The 23,264-nt window shown below is 37.7% G+C and overlaps 1 protein-coding gene across 17 annotated transcripts in view; it reads left to right on the top strand.

The window, feature by feature from the left end:
* Window positions 1–23,264, top strand: part of DLG2 (discs large MAGUK scaffold protein 2) — a 2,335,250-nt gene that overhangs the window by 694,695 nt on the left and 1,617,291 nt on the right. Inside the window, exon 1 of one of the 17 annotated variants that reach the window (XM_086384631.1) lies at window positions 12,819–13,176. The exons of 15 other annotated variants lie outside the window; for them this stretch is intronic. In XM_086384631.1, the coding sequence (XP_086240757.1) occupies window positions 13,135–13,176 (42 nt within the window). In that variant the 5' untranslated portion in view covers window positions 12,819–13,134. Of the gene's footprint in view, window positions 1–12,818; window positions 13,177–23,264 lie in introns of those variants that run through there. One more of the 17 variants, XM_086384628.1, reaches the window with a different exon arrangement.

The raw sequence follows: 23,264 nt of genomic DNA, 5'->3' as shown, positions 1-23,264 counted from the left end.
CAAAGCTATTCTTCAGACACTTTCTCGGACAAACAAAAGTTTAGGGAGTTCATCACCATTAGGCTTGCCTTACAAAAAATGCTAAAGGGTTATTTAATCTGAAATAAAAAAATGCTAATTAGTGATATTAAAATATATGAAAGTAAATTCACTAGCAGGAGGCAGATATAGTCTAGGTCAGAAGATTCTAATGCTGTCATAGGCATGTATAAATCACTTTTAGCTCAAGAATAAAAGTTAAAAGATAAAGTTTTGAAATATCTATAGCTACAATAATTTGTAAATGGATACCCAATATAAAAATATGTAAGTTGCATATTCAAAAACATAAAATGTGTGAGGAGATAAACAGGTAAAGTTTTTGTATTAAATTAAAAATAAATTGCTATCAGCTTAAAATAGCCTGTTATAGGAATTCCATGGTAGTCCACTGGTTAGAACTCAGCATTTTCACTGTTGGGGCCCAGGTTCATTTCTTTATTGAGGACCTAAGATCCTGCAATCCACACATCACAGCAAACAAAAAATAGCCTGGTAACCAAAGTAAAAAATCTATACTAGATACACAAAAGAGAGAAAGAGAAAGGAACCATACCACTTCATCAAATCACAAAGGAAGACAGCAAGAGAGGAATAAAAGAATTATAGAACAACCAGAAAACAATTAACAAAATGGCAAGAGTAAGGCCTTATCTATCAGCAGTTACTTTAAGGATAAATGATTACTTTAAGGATAAGGATAAATGAATTAAATTTTTGATTCAAAAGACATAAGGTGATTGAATAGTCAAACAGAAAATAGACCCAACCTGCTGCCTACAAGAGACTCACATTAGTTTTATTCACATAGGCTCAAAGTGAAGATATGGATAAAAATATTCCATGAAAGTTGAAACACAGAAAAGCAAGAATAACTCTACTATATCACACAAGATAGACTTTAAGCCAAAAACTATAATAAGAGACAAACAACATTATTTTATAATGATAAGGGGATGAATTCATCAAGAGGATATAATAACTGTCAATATATATGCACCTAACATTGGGCCATGTAAATATATAAAGTAAATATTAAAGTAAATGTTAAAATCTAAAGGGGGAAATAGAAATGAAATGCAACCTACTGTGACTGAATCATAAAGAAATAGAAAATCTGAACAAACTAATACCAAGTCAAGGAAATTGAAACAGTAATCAAAAATCTCCCAACAGATAAAGTTCAGTAGTAACAGCATCACTGGTGAATAATATTAAATGTTTAAAGAAGAATTAATAGCAATTCATCTCAACTCTTCCAAAAATTGAAGAAGACTCCAAACTGATTTTAGCAGTAGTTTAGCATGTACTGGTGGCTCAGAGGTTAAAGCGTCTGCCTGCAATGCGGGAGACCTGGGTTCGATCCCTGGGTCGGGAAGATCCCCTGGAGAAGGAAATGGCAACCCACTCCAGTATTCTTGCCTGGAGAATCCCATGGACAGAGAAGCCTAGTGGGCTACAGTCCAAACTGATTTTACAAGGCCAATATTACTCTGACATCAAAGCCAGACAAGAACACTATAAGGGAAGAAAATTATATGCCAATATCCTTAATGAATATGGATGCAAGAATCCTCACAAAATATAGCACATTAAAATGTTATATACCATGATCAAATTGGACTTATCCTAAGGGCACAAGGATGTCTCAGCATACACAAATCAATAAATGTGATTCATCACACTAATAGAATGGAAAGAAAACCTTATGATCATGTCAGTGTAAACATAAAAAGCAATTGACAAAATTCAATATCTTGTCATGACAAAAACTCAACTAATTAGAAATAGAGGGAATGTGACTCAACATAATAAAAGCCATATAGGACAAGCCCACAAGTAACATACTCAATGGTGGAAAGCCAAAAAGCATCTCCTCTAAAATTAGGTACAAGACAAGTTTTCCTACTCTTGCTACTTCTAATCAACATAGTACTGGAAGTCTTAGCCCAAGCAATTGGGTAAGAAAAAGAAAAGATATTCAAATCAGAAAGGAAGTGGTAAAATTTCCTCTCTTTGCAGATAAAATGATCTATGTAGAAAAACTTAAAGACCACACCAAAAACTGTTAGGTCTAATGAATGAATTCGGTAAAGTTGCAGGATACAAAATCAACATAGAGATATCAGAAGCATTTTTCTACATTAATAAAAAAAAAAACCTGAAAAAATTTCAAAATCAATCTTATTTACAATAGGATCAAACACAATAAAATGCTCAGGAATAAATTTAATCAAGGAGTGACTGATCTCTACACTGAAAACTACAAAACTTAGATGAAAGAAATAGAATAAAGCAGAAATAAATGGAAAGATATGCCTGCAATTCATGAGACCTGAGTTTGACCCTTGGGTTGGGAAAATCCCCTGGAGAAGGAAATGGCAACCCACTCTAGTATTCTTGCCTGGAGAATTCTATGGAGAGAGCAGTTTGGCAGGCTACAGACCATGGGGTTGCAAAGAGGTTGTTGATATTTCTCTTGGCAGTCTTAATTCCAGCTTGTGATTCATCCAGCCCAGCATTTCACATGATGTATTCTGTGTATAAATTAAATAAGCAGGGTGACAGTAGACAGCCTTGTCATGCTGTTTTCCAGTTTTGAACCAGTCCATTGTTTCATGCCCAGTTCTAACTTTGCTTCCTCATCAGCATATAGGTTTCTCAGGAGACAGGTAAGGTGGCCAGGTCCTCCCATCTCCTTAAAAATTTTCCACAGTTTGTTGTAATTCACATAGTTAAAGCACAGTCAATGAAGCAGAAGTAGATGTTTTTCTGAAACTCTCTTGCTTTATCCATGATCCAACGAATGTTGGCAACTTTATTTCTGATTCGTCTACCTCTTTGCAACCCATCTTATACATCTGGATGTTCTCAGTTCACATACTGCAGAAACCTAGAAACAGACAAAGGGCCCAATGGAACATGATAGAAAGACCAGAAATAAATCCCTCACATATATGCCCAACTAATTTTCAAGAAGACACCAAAAACACAGAGGAGTCTATTCAATAAATGATGTTGGAGAACTGTATGCTGCTGCTAAGTCACTTCAGTCATGTCTGACTCTGTGCGACCCCGTAGACGTCAGCCCACCAGGCTCCTCTGTCCCTAGGATTCTCTAGGCAAGAACACTGGAGTGGGTTGCCATGTCCTTCTCCAATGCATGAAAGTGAAAAGTGAAAGGGAAGTCGTTCAGTTGTGTCTGACCCTCAGCGACCCCATGGACTGCAGCCTTCCAGGCTCCTCCTTCCATGGGATTTTCTAGGCAAGAGTACTGGAGTGGGGTGCCAGTGCCTTCTCCGGGAAAACTATATATCCACAAGCAAAAGAATAAGATAAACCCTTATATTACACCATATATAAAAGTCAAATCAATATAGGTTAAATATTTGAATATAAGCCTTGATATTATAAAACTCCTAGAGGAAAATATCATGGAAAAAGTCCTCGACTTTGATCTCGGTGACGATATTTTGGATATGGCACTAAAAACACATGCAGCAAAAGCAAAAATAAATGCACGGGACCGCATCAAGCTGAAGAGCTTTTGCACAACAAAGGAAAAATCAGCAAAACAAAAGGCAACCCTTGAAAGCAGAGAAAATATTTGCAAACTACATCTGATAAGAGACTAGTATCCAAAATACATGAAAAAACTCACATTACTCAATAAAAAAGATAAATAATCCAATTAAAATGAGCAAGGGGCCTAAAATAGATTTTTTTCCAAAGAAGACTTACAAATGGCCAACAGGTATGTCAAACAAATGTCCTACTTCACTGATCATTAGGGAAATGCAAATCAAAACCACATTGAAAGAACTACCTCATACCTGTTACGGCAGTTATTATCAAAAAGTCAAAAGATAACCTTTTTTTGTGAGAATGTGGAGAAAAGCGAAGCCTTATACATTGTTGATGAGATTGTGAATTGGTGCAGCTATTGTGGAAAACAGTATGGAGGTTCCTTAAAAGATTAAAAATGCATCTATTATGTGATCCAGCAATTTCACTTCTGGGTGTATATTCAAAAGAAATGAAATCAATATTTTAAATAGATGTCTGTGCTCCCATGTTCATTGCAGCATTATTCACAATAGCCATGATACAGAAGCAACTGATCAACTATCATTGACATTGTTTTGCTAAGAAGTTTACCAAGAGTTTTCAACAGTCCAGAATATTATGTCACTAACAGCAATGTTGCTTCAGATGTTTCAGGAACCAATTCAGTATATCCATGTTTGTCTAAACGTGTGGGTGCAAGCACATGATCGTTTGACTATACTGTTGATGGAGTTTTCCCTGAGCATTTCCATTGAAATATACTGTTTAAACATTTCCACTCTTTTACTTATTTCTTCTTTATATTGCATTATGTTGAATATTTAAAACCTCTGTAAATATAGGTTATATTGCTTATTTTCTATCAAGACAGTAATTGAGACATTAGGCTGTTTGTATATAAATGGAGTGTTATTTCTATGCAGGCACTGTGATCTTGAGAAATTTGCTCTGGCCTTTGGAATTGGAAGACCTAATATCGGAGTTCTACCTCTAGCTTCTGTTTAAATCTAAACAATTCATTTAATCACTGCTATTTTTTTCTCACTAGATGCAAGAAGTAATGCCAATATCTTCAGGGCTTAAGTCAGAATCAAGAATCAAATGGAATTTATTTCTACTTTCTGAAGTGAAGCAAAAGAGTACCCCTAAGCATATACAGTAGCGTGTATGTCAGAGGGTTGTCATAGTCATGGGATAAACATTGCACAGCCTTCTTGGCTTATTAAATCTACTGGTCAATAACTAATACAAAACATTACTTTATAATAAATACAAAGATACTGTTGAATTTAACATCTATATAGATTTTTAAGATAACTGTGATAGTAGAGGCATTCAATTTTGTTTGTATACCTCCAAGGATAATAAATGAATTCTCTGCCTTTATGGACACTTGTGTGGAAAATCCTAAGAAGTTTAAAGTGCTTTGTAATTTGTAAATCAGTTGTTATTGTCTCAGAAAAACTCCAAGAAAGCTGTAAGAAATTCCAATGATACAAAATCAATTCAAGGTTGTAATGAGACAAGCAAACTTCCTGAGAATCCCCTTTTGTGTCAATTGGAAGTCCCAGGAAAATCCTAGAAGGTTTACAAACCCATGCAGTAAATTTTCTAGGTAGAGATTAGTGAAGGGAAATATTAACATCTCTTTTTTTTTTGTTTTTGCTCCTTACCTTTATCATTTGTCTTCTTTACATTAAAATCTACCACTGATAAATTATTATATACCAGGTACTAGACTAAGCAGTTTGGATACCTTATTTATTTTAGTCCTTCTAGGAGAAGGCAATGGCACCCCACTCCAGTACTCTTGCCTGGAAAATCCCATGGACGGAGGAGCCTGGTAGGCTGCAGTCCATGGGGTCGTGAAGAGTCGGACACGACTGAGCAACTTCCCTTTCACTTTTCACTTTCATGCATTGGAGAAGGACATGGCAACCCACTCCAGTGTTCTTGCCTGGAGAATCCCAGGGTCGGCGGAGCCTGGTGGGCTGCCGTCTATGGGGTCACACAGAGTTGGAAACGACTGAAGCGACTTAGCAGCAGCAGCAGCAGCATGCCTGTAAAGTAGGCTTGTTATCTTTCCAGAGGAATACTCTGGCAGAGAGAGGTTTATGTAACTAGCCCAAGGTCACACAGCTAGTAAGTGGCAGAAAGGAACTTAATTGTGAGGGTTGTTTGTTTGTTTGTTTTTACTCCAAGGCCTTAGAGCTGTTAGTTTCTAAAGGGGATAGAATTCTAAGTTCTGAGGTATTGTAGGGACTTCTTACTCAACTGGCATTCATCTTGGAGTCTTCAGTCTCCACTCTAGAATTATCTCACTTGCACCTATAGTTATTTTCTCTCTATTATCTATAGTCTTTCCCCTCTAAGGCTGATTCCTCTACCTATACACTGGAATCTACCCCTTCCAATTTTTCTGTGAACCTTAGGTATCCATTTTCCTCTCTTCATCTTTTCAGAATAATGGCTCTCAAACCTGAGCTTATATGAAAATCACCTGGAAGTCTTGTTGACACAGATTCCTGAGCCATATTCCTCATTTCTGATTTGATAGATCTGATGTATGATGTGAGAATTTTAAGTGCTAACAAATTCCCAGCTTAGACTGATGCTACCCCAAAACTACACTTTAAGAACCACTGCCCAAGACTCTACAGGGCTTCCCAGGTAGCTCAGTGGTAAAGAATTCTCCTGCCAATGCAGGAAAATGCAAGAGATGTGGGTTCGACCCCTGAGTCAGGAAGATTCCCCTGGAGGAGAAAATGGAAACCCATTCCAGTATTCTCACCTGAAAAATGCCATGGACAGTGGAGCCTGTTGGGCTACAGTCCATAGGGTTGCAAAGGATCAAACATGACTGAGCAACTGAACATGCATGCCCAAAACTCTAGAACAGAGATTGGCAAACCACAAGCTAAGAAATGTTTTTACCTTTTTAAATGATTGAAAGTAATCAAAAGAAGAATAATATTCTGTGACATGAGACTATTATACGAAATTTAAGTGAAGTGAAAGTTGCTCAGTTGTGTCTGACTCTTTGCGACCCCATGGACTTAGTCCATGGAATTCTCCAGCCAGAATACTGGAGTGGGTAGCCTTTGCTGTCTCCAGGGGATCTTCCCAACCCAGGGATTGAACCGCAGTCTCCTGCATCGCAGGCAGATTCTTTACCAACTGAGCTATGAGGGAAGCCCATGTGAAATTTAAACATTAAGGTTAATAAAGTTTTATTGAGACACATTATGTAAGATCTATCACTTTTCTCACTACAGTGTCGAAGTTGAACAGTTGTGACCATGCTCGTATCGCTCACAAGCCTAAAATATTTACTCTCTGTCCCTTTACAGAATCGGTATTCTCAGGCTTAGCTGCACACTGGAATCACCTGAGGAGCTTTATAAAATATTGATGCCTTAGTTTCACCCCCAGAGATTCTGATTTAATTGGTTTGGAGTACAAACTAGTGGATTCTTAACATTTAAACATACATATCTATCTTGGCTAAATAAAACAAAACAAAACAAAAAGCAAGCAAAAGTACCAATTTTACTGTCTGAAAGGGCTAGATAGCCGAATCTTATTTTGTAGATAAGGAAAATTTTAAGAGATATAATTTTTTTATATATCGATAGACATTGTTGATGTTATTATGTTAATAAATTATATATTTCTTTAATAGTTTTTTAAAAAATTATAAAACTAGGTTATGTTCTAAAAAGTATTACATGCTTGTCTTAGTCCATTTGGCCTGCAGCAGCAGAATGCTGTAGACCAGGTGGCTTATGAACAACAAAAAATGTCTTTCTCACAGTTCTCGAGTCTATAAGTCCAGTGTGGTGTCTGGTGAGTGTCAGCTTCCTGGCTCGTAGATGGCCTTTTCCCTGTATCCTCACAGATATACTCTGTATTCTGTAGTGGAAGGGACAATGATGTTTTATGGGGTTGCTTTTGTAAAGATACTAATCCCATTCATGAAAACCTAATCAATTCTCGGAGGTCTAAATTGGGGTTTAGGTTTCAACATATGGATTTTGGAAGAATACAAACATTCGGTCTATAGCAATGTTCATTGCAAACCAAAAAAAAAAAAGAGAGAGAGAGAGAGATACAAACTAAATATATGAATAGGGCAGTTTCTGAACTCAGTACATAAAGTAAAATTTGCCTGCATAAAGTAAAGTTTGCCTCATGTCAAATTTACTTGATAGTCATTTTCAGTTCAGTTCAGATCAGTCGCTCAGTCGTGTCTGACTCTTTGCGACCCCATGAATCGCAGCACGCCAGGCCTCCCTGTCCATCACCAACTCCCAGAGTTCACTCAGACTCACGTCCATCGAGTTGGTGATGCCATCCAGCCATCTCATCCTCTGTCGTCCCCTTCTCCTCCTGCTCCCAATCCCTCCCAGCATCAGGGTCTTTTCCAATGAGTCAACTCTTTGCATGAGGTGGCCAAAGTACTGGAGTTTCAGCTTTAGCATCATTCCCTCCAAAGAACACCTAGGGCTGATCTCCTTCACAATGGACTGGTTGGATCTCCTTGCAGTCCAAGGGACTCTCAAAAGTCTTCTCCAACACCACAGTTCAAAAGCATCAATTCTTCGGCGCTCAGCCTTCTTCACAGTCCAACTCTCACATCCATACATGACCACTGGAAAAACCATAGCCTTGACTAGACGGAACTTTGTTGGCAAAGTAATGTCTCTGCTTTTGAATATGCTATCTAGGTTGGTCATAACTTTCCTTCCAAGGAGTAAGCATCTTTTAATTTCATGGCTGCAGTCACCATCTGCAGTGATTTTGGAGCCCCCAAAAATAAAGTCTGACACTGTTTCCACTGTTTCCCCATCTATTTCCCATGAAGTGGTGGGACCAGATGCCATGATCTTCGTTTTCTGAATGTTGAGGTTTAAGCCAACTTTTTCACTCTCCGCTTTCACTTTCATCAAGAGGCTTTTTAGTTCCTCTTCCCTTTCTGCCATAAGGGTGGCGTCATCTGCATATCTGAGGTTATTGGTAGTCATTTTAAGAACCAAATAAAGTAGTTGGCCATGCTTCAATACAAATATATCACATGCATTAGAAATACATGCATTCCAGGGAGATGTCTGCACCACACTTGGCATTCGGGAACTCAGATCAACTCAGAAGGTAGATTCCCATCTCTCACATCATGATTGTCCCGTGACCTCTGCTTAATGAATACAAGAACAGGCAAATCCCCTTACATGTCCTAATGTTTCCTGTTTTTGTCTTTATTTCCCTCATTTACTGAGGAGAATATTCACCTCATTGTGGATGAGATGTCTGTAGTATATGGAGGGATATAAATTGAAAAATGAAGGTAATATCATACTGCTCACATAAGCCAAGTCTCAGTCTCCGATGATCATTGTCAAAATTTTACACACACGCACCTACACACCTACCACAACTGTATATGAATATACACACAGATATGGGCTCATAGCACACATTCTCTTTGGCAACCTTATTTGTACATCTAACATTATAACTTAGACATCTTCCAGTATCAAAATATGTACATGTACCTTATATTTTCTAATAATTGCATAGTATTCTGTGATAAATATACACCTTACAACTAAGTCTTGCACGAATGAATGTTTATAATGTATATGTGTGTGTGTATATACATATGTTGGCCATCTATTTACATACGTTAGTGTACATGCTTCCTTGCTGCTCTCTCCATTCATCTCACCCTCTCCCTCTTCTCCCCACCCTTGTCCATAAGCCTGTTCTCTATGCCTGCATCTCCTCTGCTGCTCTATGAATAGGTTCGTCCGTACCATCTCTCTAGATTCCATATTTGTGTGTTAATATACAATATTTGTGTTTCTCTTTCTGACGTACTTCATTCTGTATAATAGGCTCTAGGTTCATCCACTTCTTTAGACCTGGCTCAAACGCATTCCTTTTCACGGCTGAGTGGTACTTTATTGTATGTATGTACCACAGCTTCTTTATCCATTCATCTGTCGATGGACATCCAGGTTGTTCCCATGTCTTGGCTGTTGTAAATCACGCTGCAATAACTTTGGGGTACATGTGTCTTTTTGGTTTTGGGTTCCTCAGGGTATATATCTAGAAGTGGGATTGCTGGGTCACATGGTGGCTTATTCCTAGTTTCTCAGGGACTCTCTGTACTGTCTTCCATAGTGGCTGTATCAGTTTGCATTCCCACCAGCAGTGTAGGAGGCTTCCATTTTCTCCACATCCTCTCCAGCACTCGTTGTTTGTGGATTTTTTGGTTATGGCCATTCTGTCTGGTGTGATAGTAATGTGCTTTTAAAAATATTTGATATATTTCCCTCCAAAAAGTTTCCTCAAATTAATGCATTCTCATTAGTACTCAATGTGTTAAATTTAAAAACCTTTCCTAATTTGCATGCTTTTCCCTAAATATGAATGAAGTGGAGGATTTTTAATGTGTCTTGTGGTCTTTTTGTAAATTGCCACTTTATGTTCTTTACCTGGTTTTTTTTATTCAGTTTTATATTTTTTCTTAGTGATTTACAAAAATTCTTTTTACTTAAAAAATAATTTCCATTGAATGTGTTACAAATATTTTCCCAGTTTGTCATTTATCATTACATATAATTTAGCCAAACAGAAGCTTTATATATTTATATACTCAACATTTGTTTATCTTTATGGCTTCAGGATTCTCCGGTCAATATGATACAAAATCTAAACCCAAACCAAATCTGTTTTCTTCTAATACGTTTATGGTTTTAATTTTTATACTTAAGTCCTCAATCCATCTAGACTATTTTGATGATAGGATTCATCTTTTATCTTCTCCATGACACTATGAATTAAATATTATTCCTATTTTAGAAATCTTCATTTCACAAATGGTAAAAGAAAGAATCTGACATGGAAGTAATATTTTACAACTATTTGCTTATGAGCACTACAGCCTAGATTTACTATATTGTTTCTAAAAATATGTAACCAGTTATAATTTCCTTTTACAATAGCAAATATTACTCCTGTTGAAGGCTCTGACTACAAATAGGGAATACTTTTAGGTGGAACATTGTCATTGTAGTTCATGCCTCATTTCCTGCATGTCTGAATTGGCAATAATAAGTCAGCTATCCTAGTACATTTAAGAAAATAAGGCAATACATCTACAGGTAGAGCACGTCTATGTGGGGATGCTTTGGGATGGATAAGTGTTTGTGGAGGTTTTAAGCAGGTTTGTAAGTGGAAGAGCCTTTCTCTGAAATATGTAACTATTACCGCTGTATCTCAAGTCAGATCTGAAGTCCTCACTGATTAACTTGTCCAGGAAACCTACATGTGCTTTTTCACTTGTAACTTCATTTTTATTTAACCCTTGCCTGTGAACTGTCTGAGATTTAGAACATTTTCAGCTTTTTTGCTCTGTCTCTCCTAGGCCATCCGAATACCTTAGAATGTATTAAGATAATAATAAAAAAAGACATACAGTTGCTTTTTCCCACTATTCCTAATGAAAAAAAGTGAACTTACTCACAGACTGAAAATGTGATTTTTAAAAATCCTCTGAACCCCCAAAGAAGAAAGTCATTTTAAAATTCTCCTGTGTTTTCCATGGCCTTGAGTTTCTATGTTTGGATTCATTTATTGGGAATAGCTGCAGGAAATGTGGCCTGCTATGACCTCAGGAGAGGAAAGTGTTATTCAACTCAAATGCTTGGTTCTGTATTTAAAGCCATTAATACAAGTTGTGAAATGATGAGAGTTGGGCATCCTTGTCAATTTTTTAGTGTCCTGGAAATCACTGGTTGTGTTGCAAGTGCTTAAAATTTGTAATTACCTAGACTCATATGACAGACGGAACTGGAAATCAAATTAAGTGGATGCCTTCTCTTATGATGCTAAATAATCTCTAGCTTAAGACAAGATTGCCTTTTTCCATCCTAAAAAAAGGCACAAACAATGACAGCCCAAAATAGCTGTTTAGTCAGAACTGACGACACTTTTCTGAATGCTTGTCATTAAGAGAGAAATAGAAAACCCTGCTTTTCTTTTTCTTCTAATTTCTTTGCCTTAAATACCTTGCTCCCTTCTGAAGCCGCTCAGGAGCAATGCCCAGTGCTCTGACTGCCTCAGCACCGCTGCAGGCTCCAGAGGGGAGGTGGCTTATGCAAAACACATTAAAGAAAAACCCTAAAAGTCACTGCAGCTTTTTCCAGTGAGTTATGCTGGTCTCCCTGTTGCTGTAAGCCGATGGAGAACGTTGTGCAAAGACAAACCACTCTTTTTCCTCCTCCTATTTTTGCTGCAGTGAGAACTGTTCATTTCTGCTTGCATTTAGCCAATAGCTTGAGAATTCTAGCTGAGCATTAGGGCTTCCGAAGGCTGGAAATAAGTTTAGAACCTTAAATTGTACTTTGCCCTTTTGACTCAGTAAAAATTGAGTTAATTTGCAGCATCCGGTGTCTGAGAGGAATGACAACAGACAGGAGAATCTGACGATGCTTTTGAATTAAGTTGTTTTTTTTTTTTTTTTTACCCCCTTCTGGATTCGTGGGGGCAGAAGCTTTTATTTTTCTCTCTCGCTCTCTCCCTTCCAGAACCAGCTGAACATATTATATTCAGCAGCAGTAGCTACTGAGTCTGTGGTTATGTTTTCCCCTGGAATCTTCTCTCTTCATTCCAATCTCATCTTCTATTATCGATTGTCATCTATCAATAAAGGTTAGTTTGGGAAAATTGGATGCATAGTTTTATTAGTGAGCTTCTCAACTTTAGATATCCCTGGAAGATGTAACAGATATTACAGGACAGCAAAGTAAGAAAAGGTGGTACTTTTCAGCCGTGGAACTGCAGATCACCCCAAGGGGACCCATCTTACATTTTAGGGGACTTTAGAAGACAGGGATCCTTTGGTCTCGGTCCTATTCCACACAGGAAAGCAGGATGAGATACGTTTGCAGTGATTGGTAGTGTTTGCCAAACAGGGCGCTGCATCAGAAGAGTCTAGAATATAGTGCAGAGCTCATATTAAACCTCCAAAGGGAAAAGGGTTTCCTCTTCGTTCACAGTCTGCTTGATGCAATCCCCTTGTAAAGTATCTAATAGGATAGTACCAGGGCTCTCCAGAAATATAAGTAACTCATTGGTTAAATTTCAATTCTTCACCTTTCCCCCCCCCTCCTCCTTCCTGGCTGAGCTCATTCCCCCCTCCCGTTTTTTTTTTTTTTTTTAAACCCAGTGATTTAAAATGCTAGAAGGAAAAGCAACTGAAGTCTTAACTTTCAGATGCTGAATTCTCGGCTAATTGAAATTACTGGGCACAATGCTATATATAGCCAATGAAGAGATTTCGAGCCCTCACTCGGTGCCTTCAAGACATGTCGTTCTGTAGTCAGAGAAAACAGAGATCAATGCATTTTCAAACTGACAGAGGGAACGGATGCTCCTTAGTAGCACATGCCCAGGATCGTGTGTGTGGGGCTTGCGCTGTGCTGAGAAGCTGAACACCGGTCCATATGCTCCTTATTCACTGCAATGTTCTTTGCATGCTACTGTGCACTCCGGACTAACGTGAAGGTAAGAGGCGCCGAGCCGGCAACTGGGCGCAATATAAATGTGAAATCAGCTGCAGAAAATGTCTACCTTGTGTAGCTTCAGGACTTTTCGGATTGCTGGCTGAACAGGCAGATTATTACAGGTGGTTGCAAGGGCTTTGTTTTATTGTGGCCGTGCAGCCTCGCCGGGGGAGCATGTTGGAACGCTGCTGGGAAGTGACCTTCAGGTTTAACTGTTTGCAATTCAGGTTCACGCTCACACTTGGGGGGGGGGGCGGTGCAATGGGGGGAAGAAAAGATGAATATTATTGAAGTAGGCCAGAACCAAGAAATCAGAAGGTGAAAGCCCTAGAGCGTGCTTTTAGATTAGGATTTAAAGTCTCTCTTTTAAAAAGTGCTGTGAGCTGCCTGGTTTCATGCAGCTTAATTGTTTAAGAGCCGGGGATTAAATTCAGTGGCTGTAATGACATTAGGATGTGATCTGTGGGATACCTGACCATTCCGTTCATATAAACAAATTATTATCACTGGAAGTTGCTGATATTGATCGTACAAAATCTCAGCGCTGAGTGGGCTGCGGGCTTAGGCTGTGTGGGCACACCGCTGCCCTGACGTTGTCACCCTGTTGACATTCACTTGCTGAAGCTAATGAGCAGCCAAAGTTAAGCTTAAGTTTGGGAGATTTACCCCTTGTCTGGAAGGACTTTGTTATTACTGGAGAGGGTTTCTGACGCTGTGTTCACTGAGCACTGAGCCAGCCAGACAGGCCAGCTGTGGAATTCCAGTTGCATAATTTAAGTGAATTGTATCCTCTGTTAGCATTTTGAACTTGTATGTCTTATTGAAGAAAGGCCAAAAGGAATGTGATTGCCTTTCAGGGAAAAAAAAAAACAAAACAAATATATATATATATATTTATAAAGGCAATGAAGACTTAATAGCTAAAATAGAAATCTAAAAAAAAAAAGAGTCAATGTAAAATATTTCCCCTTTTATTTTACTGCAGGAATATTTGAATGTATCTGGGTACTAAAGTTTCATTTTCTGTGTTTACAAGTTTTATTAAAGAACTCCCTGCTGCTCACTCTTTTGTAAGCCTCTTTGTTTTCTATTTGAATTTCAAACAGGTAGTATTTGTGTTTTGATGACCAATTCTTTTACAACTACAACCTGGAAACATTCTGTGGACCGTTTTGCAGAGTTCTATAGAATTTACTTTCTACTACTTTTAAGATTAACTTCACCTGTCAGTTTTCTCCATGCCTATGATGGATATGGTGAAAGTATGAAAAGACATGTTTAAAAAGCTAGAGAGTGTGCCCAAATATCAGCTTGGATTTCTCCTTCACCACCTCCTATTCAAAATTATTGGTATGGCATGCATTGTTTCCTCAACTCAATGAATTGTAAATGTTTTCCCTCCTCAACTTTTTTGAGGAAGAAACATGTTCTCAGATATATCTCCATTAAAAAGTTAGGTTAAGAGATGATTGTTTTGATATTTGATGTTGTATTTCAGAATTGCAAGAAAACTTGAGTCCAAACTTCCTTTAATATGAATTTTGGGAAATCCTTTTTTTTTTTTTTTTTTTTGCTATTAACTACTGTCAGTGTTCTTTGTGGGCTTAGTTTTAATCTCTTCTCATTTAAGTTCATAAGCAAAAGAATGAAAAGAGTTTTACCAAAAATATCTTAATTCAGATAACTTTTGAATGATAAATTCTTAGTAGTTTTGCAAATCTGTACTCCGATATAACACCTTCAATGGAAACTCAGATGGCATACGTTGCCACATACAACATATTTAACCGTGCTTTAGTAGTTTATCTTCAACTTTTAATATACTTATGCCTGTCAATAATTAGATCTTGTACTTTCTTATGTACTTTATAATTTTATATTAGAGTTATCTTTTCCTTCTGAGATAGCAAGTTTTGCAGAAGAGTTTGTAATTCACTTGGGTTCTGTATTTTACCAAGTTGGTGCAGTAAAGTCTTCCAAGCTATTTTTATTTTTAATTTTTGTTTTATATTACATTTTAAAAGTATTTGCTTCTGTTTCCATTGTGCCCAGAATAAGTTATTTTCTCGGTTATGATAAAGTTTCTTTTATAGTGTGTCACTGCTCATGTTGCCATGATTTGACATGATTGGTGTTACAGTGACCTAAAACTTTCAGGTGGTTAAAATTCAAAGGATAGCAAAAGCTCTTGCTTATGCTTTTCTGCACAGAAAAAGCCCCTGAGGTCACAGTCTTTTATTCTAGAATGATAGTTTCATTATTTGGACATTTATGACATAGTACAATAAACACAATTTTTTGAGACAGTATTGTTTTTAATGTAACAATCAAGGCATTAAAATCAAGGATTAATACACATACATAGAGATATCAGAATGTGACTCATGTTTCACCATTTATTCATTTATCTACCAAAAATTTTGAAGAACAATTATGATTTATGCATTATGATTTCCCAGACTGTGATCTTAGTCTGGGAAACTAAGATCAATGAAAACAGGCTTTGCTCTCAAGAAGTTTCCTGTCTTGGAAAGGACACAAGCGTGGAAGCAAATAAGTGGGTTGAAATATTACAGGACCAGAAATGGACACCTATGCAGGCCACTGTCGTGACAAAACAAAGCAGAACACTGGCCAGTTTTGCCTGGAGTTGTCAAGAAAGTTTTCACTGTGATTTGAAGTCACAAAGAGTTGAATCTTGATAGCTAACGGAGTTTTGCTAACGAGCCTGCGGTGAGGAAGGCATGCCTGGTAGAGAGAATGACAAAAGCATGGAATCCTTTGGAGAGTTGCAAATAGTTGGAATGGATGGAGTGTGAGGTCTTACAAGGCTGAGCACAAGCTGCCAGGGTAAAACTAATAAATAGGAGCCAAAGCCAGTGTTGTGAGAATTGGCTGAACAATCACCTCAATCTAACTCCTTAGAAATTGTGTTAATTTGCCACCTATTTCTAGAAGGAGAACTTTCTACAGGAGGAAAGGAAATGAAAACTTATAGACAGAGAGCATTATTTATATTCTGTGTTTTCTTGTTAGTGTAAAGATGTTTAGTTTGATAAAATATTTATATCATGTTGGCTTAGGTTTATCTTTTAACTTTTTTAAAGAAGAATATGTTTAGAGCAGTTTAATCTGTCTACTCACACAAAAAGAATAATATGATCATTACAATAATTTTTCTTCCATCTCAAATTGCTTATGTTGTACAAAAGCTACCTCTTTGATAAACATAGGAAATTTGTTGTACCAGATGTCCTTCTTATCTATAGAAAGGGATCTAGTTTTAGAAAGTAATGATACTGATGATAATGACTTACATCTGCATGATACTTTTTCATTTGCTAAATAATTTTATGTTCATTATCTCATTATTTCCCTCCTTTCATTTGCTGCTATAAACTTACTTATATACACTTGTGGATCTACGATATCTGAAATATGAATGGTGGGTATTAGACCCATTTCACAGATAAGAAAACTAAGGTAGAGAAAGGAAATGACCAGTTTCTATGTTCCACATGTGGCGGCAGTACACCTAATACATGGCTTAGGCCTCCTGACCCTTCATTTACTGTTTGTTCTAGTAAATCCTGCTGCCAGGATTCAAGAATTCTGCTCTTTTCATTTTGAAATTCCTTGAGGGTAAATATAAGAGCTCTTTGGGAAAAGAGCATAGCAGAATGATTTTAAAGTGTGGGTTTTGGGGATTCCAAGAGAACTGTTTAGTTCTATCTTCCCCATTTATTTCCAGAAATTTTGTGTATAAGAAATTATCTTAACCTACCTGAAGTTCAGTTATTTTTATCTGTAAAATAAGGATAATGATAGTTCTTAGGGATTATAACAATTAAGTGAAATAAGACACGTAAACACTGTAAAAATGTTCTTAGAATGTATTAAGTGCTCAATTAATTTAATTCATGATTGATAAAATTGAGACCACCAAATAGGAGCAAGGCTTCAGAGTTGCCTTTAATAGCAATCTTGTTAAGAAATTTGAGGAACTGAACCCGATGAAAAGATATCTATAGTGGAAGAGAAACCTATTTACATATAATATCCCTTCTCCCACCATTACCATCACCATCACAAACTCTTTGTGACCCCAAGGACTGTAGGCTTGGGATTTCCCAGGTGGGAATACTGGAATGGTTTGCCATTTCTTTCTCCAGGGGATCTTCCTGACCCAGGGATTGAACCCCTATCTCCTGCATTGGTAGGCGGATTCTTTACTGCTGAGCTATCCGTGAAACCCACCATCACGTATGCTAATGTATAAACTATGGAACTGGGAACTGAGAGTTCAGTTTGCTTTGTTCATATCTATGTCATCAACATCAGGAAGAATGGCAAAGGCATAGTAAGTGCTCAGTAAATACTTGTTAAATGATTGTACTAAGTCCCAGATTTCTCTTAATTACTTAATCAGCTTCTTCCCAGATTTAATTACCTTAATGCTTGTTAAGTTCTTTTGAGAAAAAGGAAACTACAGATTTTAAAGTCATATAGGTTTTGGTTTGAATGCTGAATTTGGGGATCACAAGCCACTTATTATCACTCATGTCCTTTGCATCTGTACAGCCAGGTTGTAAAGTTAGGTTGGAGGTAATCAATAATTCACACTAAAACAATTTGTTGGATGCCTAAGCACCCTAGATTGCAGACATTCATCATGCTCATTTCTACCAGATTTACTCAGTGAAGTTGCTTTGTTCCAAGCACCCCATGGTTTTCTGCCTCTGAGCATTTGCTAGAATTGTTTCTTGCAATGGGAATCCCTTCTCTGCACGGTCATGCTTAAATAAATTCTATCCTCCCTTTAAAAAATAGTACAGGGTATCTGTCTTCCAAGAAGTTGATGCCAGCCACACGAATTCCCTTACTTTATTCCCCTTTTGATTTTGTAAGTGAAGTTTCTCCCTCATTCATGGCAATGACTCTTATATTGCCTTATCCTGTCACTTGCATTATTATCCATCGCTAGCTACTTTTTGTTTGTTTGGATATTGTCTCACCCCAAGCAGATTTTAAGCATTTTGAGCACAGGAACTATATATTAATAATATTTTCTTCATTATTCTTAGTTTGTATTTTAGGAATTCGAAAAATAACTGATGGAACGATTACAAGTTTAACTTGTAGAAACTATGTCTGCTTATATGCTGATGACACCTACTCTTTGCTAGATTCTACAATAGCCCTGCATATTGATGTTTTTAATAAACATTATTTGTTATAGACAAGGCTTAGAATCATGAATCAGAGTGTGTAGACAATTTATAGAATAGCTCTCCATATCAGGGGTGGTATCTTACCAGGGTTCCAATTGAATAACCATCTCTTTTAGGAGGTCAATTATGTATTAGTCTCTCACTGGGCCCCTGTATTATGGTCTCCAAATGGTTCTGCACCTACTCAGTTATTTAGTTTATAATGCCTAAATCTACTCAAAATAGTGGAGTTATAATTTTTAATGAGGGTCTTTAATTCAAAACAAAATTTATAAAGAAGTTAATAAAGAGTAAATCAGCAAAATGAACAATAGCTATCGTTTTTAAGCTCTTGGCACGAGCCAGGACTACACCAGTAACTTTGCACCTGTTCTCTCAAAATTCTTTCCAGTGGGCTGTGAGAGAAGTATTATCATCATTATTTTGTAGATGAGTAAAACTAAAGTTTGGTGGTGGTGGTGGTTGTGGTTTAGTCGCTAAGTTGTGTCCTACTCTTGTGACCCCCATGGATTGCAGCCCGCCAGGCTCCTCTGTCCATGGGATTCTCCAGGCAAGAATACTGGAGTGGGTTGCCATTTCCTTCTCCAGGGGATCTTCCTGGCCCAGAGATTGAACCCAGGTCTCCTGCACTGTAGGCAGACTCTTTAATGACTGAGCTACAAGGGAAGCCCCAACTAAAGTTTAGGGAACAAAAATAACTTATCTAATGTTAAACAAATATTAGGTGTTTATGAAGCCTACATTTAAATTAGGTCTGTTCCACTCTAAACTTTTGAAAACCTTCCTAAATAGATAATAGAGATGTGTGACACTGTAATTTATGTGTCATCCATACCCCAAATCTTTTTTTTTTTTAAGTAAAGTAAGGAAGTAAGTAAATAATAAAATTGCATATGTTTTACTTAGTCTGATTTTACTGTTTCTTCTCTTCTTTCTTGTAAATGGTGGTTAGAGTAAAAGCATGAGGCTTTTCTCTGTATTCTGCATTCATTCATTCACCAGATATTTAATGAGCATCTGTTATGTGTCAGGTCAGTAGCTAGACACAGAGGTATAGAGGGTGAAATAAAATAGACAATAATCCCTATCCTTATACCATGTACATGCTTGTAAGCTAAACAGACAATTAAAAACACAGTTAAGTAAAATACGTGCTACCACTGATAAATGCTGAAAAGAAAAGCAAAACATGGAAGGGCCATCAGTCAAAAACGTGACTGTGGAAAGGGGCTGAAGTTAGTTTTAGGTGAAGTGGTTAGTGAGGGTCTGTCTCACTAGGAAGGGGACTTTTGATGAAAGACGTAAAGGGTGTGAAGGGACTAACCATGTAGGGAAAGGTAGCAGAAAGCGCAGGAGCCTTGAGATGACATTTTAAGGAACGTCTAAGAAGCCAGTGTGGCTAGCAAGAGGAAGTTCAGGAGAATGTCAGAGTGAGCAGATCATGTCAAGCTTTGTAGGTTCAGCTTCTTTCAGTGAAATGGGAAGCTCGCAGGGTTTTAAGCGGAGGAGTCATAAGGTTGCTCAGGCTACTGTGTTTAAGAGAGACTTTAAGGGGACAAGGGTTGGCAGAGGAAGACCAGTTAGAACTTCTTGTGATAATTCAGGTGAAAGAAGTTAATAGTTTGGATCAAGTTAGTGCCAGTAAGACTGGGGACAGGCTGTCCAGTTCTGTGAAGAATTTTTCTTTTGGATTTATCTTCTTTCTCCTGTCCTGCCCTGATACCAAGTTCTCCTCAGCTGTGTGGGGCTGGTTCTCAGCTCCTCTGTATTTGAATGGTATTAACTAGAGAAGAGGGCTTCTGCATGTGGTTGCCATTGCAGTTTCTCCGTACTCATGTGCTCAGTCGTGTCCGACTCTGCAGCCCCATCAACTCCTCTATCAACTGCCAGGCTCCTCTATCCATTGCAGTTTTAGTGCTTTTTAATCCTGTGAACATTCTGAAGGGTAGATTACCCAAGACTTATGTCACATATGTGCGTTCAAGTCTCCTTTTATTTTTGGCTTAAGATCATCTGATCCTCAGGGCACCCCATCATAGTTCTGAAATAAATCTACACTGAGCTACTAGAGGGCAGGGATCATGTCTTACATGATTTTGTTGCAAATGATCAATAAATACTTGCTGAATAAATGAATGTTCACTGTTGAAACAACTGGATGTATTTTACAGAGTACCTCTTTGGATTAGGTATAATACCAGTAAATAAAAATAGACATACAACGAGGAGAGCAAATTTTGCTTTCAACAAATTTATTTTCCAATAGCAGGTTATTACCTCTTCTTATAGGGAAGCCTGGCATGCTGTCGTCCATGGGGTTGCAAAGAGTTGGACATGACTGAGGGATGGAACTAATGAGAGTAAATAATAGTGTTTCTCCAAACTCAGAATCTCTGAGAATCTGGAAATGACCCTAGGTGATTCTTATCATAAGACAAATTTGGGAAGGACTGTCTTATAGTTTGTTTGGAGTAAAAGCAGTGAGTCAGCAAGTTTGTTGAGCAACTGTTATACGTTAATATTTGTCGAAGTAACATAGATAACCAAAGTAGTCAATATTTAAAACTTTATGTACTGCAGTCCACAAAGAATATAAATCAAAAATTTCATCTCTGTATAGCGGTGGGATGGAGGATCAGGAGAGAAGGGGTGTGTGTGTGTGTGTGTGTGTGTATGTATATACATATATATATATATATGAAATTATGACTGATTTCTGATTCCTGTTGTATGGCAGAAACCGACATAAAATTGCAAAGCAATTTTCCATCAATGAAAAATAAATTTAAAAATAAAATAACTCAGTTACAAGATTGGAACTCTATACAAGGTTCACAAAGCACTACTTAACTTTATCAAAAGATATGCATTTTGGTATATTCTATTCTATTTTTACATTTTAAAGATTTGTTTCTTTCCTATAATTTTGATCAACATTTTTACTAAATGTATTATAATGATAAAAATAGTTGAAATATAATTTATACTGACTACTTTAAAACTGTTTTCTTCATTTACCTTTATTATTGAACATGAAAGAGTACAGAGTAGGTCATAAGTAACAATTTGAAAAACACTATAATGTGTTCCCCTCTTTCAGGAACACAGAGCCTCAATTAGGAATATGCAAGTGAAAGGTGACGAATTACAATAGCCAGTCAACTGTAAGCAGAAAATGTGTGGAAGTCCCGCACTAAACACAGGGAAACTGCCCCTATAACTTGGTTCATTTACCAGTTAGTATCCTCATTTGGGAATTCATGGTTCAGTACTTCTTTCCCTCCCTGGTGGCTCAGATGGTAAAGCATCTGTCTACAATGGGGGAGACCCGGGTTCGATCCCTGGGTTGGGAAGATCCGCTGGAGAAGGAAATGGCAATCCACTCCAGTACTATTGCCTGGAAAATCCCATGGACAGAGGAGCCTACAGTCGGTAGGCTACAGTCCATGGGATAGCCAAGAGTCATACACGACTGAGCGACTTTACCATTGAGATTTTGCCTATCCATCTGCATAGCTTAGCATGCTTCCTAGCAGTAGCTAGTATTCACAGAGTACTTATGACGGGTCAGGCACTGTTCAAAGTACTTCAAATCATCTAATCTTCCCTGTGACCCTAAGAGAAGTTTGGTTAATAAACCCATTTTACAGGTAAAGGGACCCAGTCCCAGAGGTATAATTATCCAGGGCCACACAGGCAGGAACTTCTAGCACCAGAATAAATGCCAGACACGGGACCCAGTGCCTGGGACAGGCAGTGCCTGGAAGGACACCTGTCTTGCTCTTGACCCTTGCTCTGGTACTTGGTACTCTGGCTTTTGATTCCCTCTTGCATCTCCTTATTTTCAGTAATTCTGTTGAACTGTCCTCTGGTTTGTTAGATTTAGCATCTGATACAGAGCCCGGTGTCCGCTGATTTGCTTGTATCATAGTTTTTTTCCATCAGCCAGAAGAATTCTCATGGGCCTGGTAACCTGTACCCTCCCATGAATTTAGGGGTGCTCATACTGAAGAGACATTAATAACAAACTGAAGTATAGGTGCCCTTTGAAAGAGGCCTGTTTGCTCAACTCTGCACCTGTTATTAGTTCAGTAAATAAGATAATAAAACTCCCCAGGATAAATTGGTGTTGTTTGGAGAACCTAGCTTTCAAGAATTGAGAAGGGAAAGATGAGCAATAAAACAAGGAGACGTTTGACCCTGAGAAGGTCTGGCCCTAAATATTTCTCAGAGGTAAACTAGATCTTTTTTTTAGACTCATAAAAGGCTTGAGGACTTTCTAAATAGGCAGAATTTAATTGGAAGACACTGAGGAAATACGCTTTTAAAAATGAAACTGAGGTGAATAGCAGGAGACAAATATTGAGTCTTATTTTATTATTTAATTTCTAATGGGTGTACTTAGACTTGCATATTCTTTTAAAAAGTATACATGGACTTATTTGTTCATTAAGATCTACCTGGATGTGTTTCTTTTCTTAAGGTTGTACCTGGATTCAAAGAGGAAAGTGAGGTCAAGTAGTATGCTGTGAGCCTGGAAGGAGGGGAATGAGGTGGATTCCTGACGTAGATTCTTGAATCTTTCTAGAGCCCTGTGCATGTGGGTTGCATGTTTAGTCAATTGATTTATAACCTGCAGTCTTTCAGACCTTTTAGGAAAAGTAAACTTAGGAATCAGTTATAAAAAGTATGCATTGTATCTGAACTTAACAAAAATAAATGTTTATTTCTTTACAGTTGCAACTGGATCTTCCTTGCTGCACACGGGCTTTCTTTAGCTGTGGTGAACACGGGCTCTCTAGTTGTGTGTGTGGGTTCCTTATTGCAGTGGCTTCTCTTGCTGAGGAGCACCAGCTCT

Source organism: Bos grunniens, chromosome 29, assembly GCF_055505025.1.
Source record: "Bos grunniens cultivar Pamir isolate PY7600 chromosome 29, Bosgru_T2T1.0, whole genome shotgun sequence".
Taxonomy (NCBI): domain Eukaryota; kingdom Metazoa; phylum Chordata; class Mammalia; order Artiodactyla; family Bovidae; genus Bos; species Bos grunniens.
This window is presented reverse-complemented; position numbering and strand designations above follow the sequence as displayed.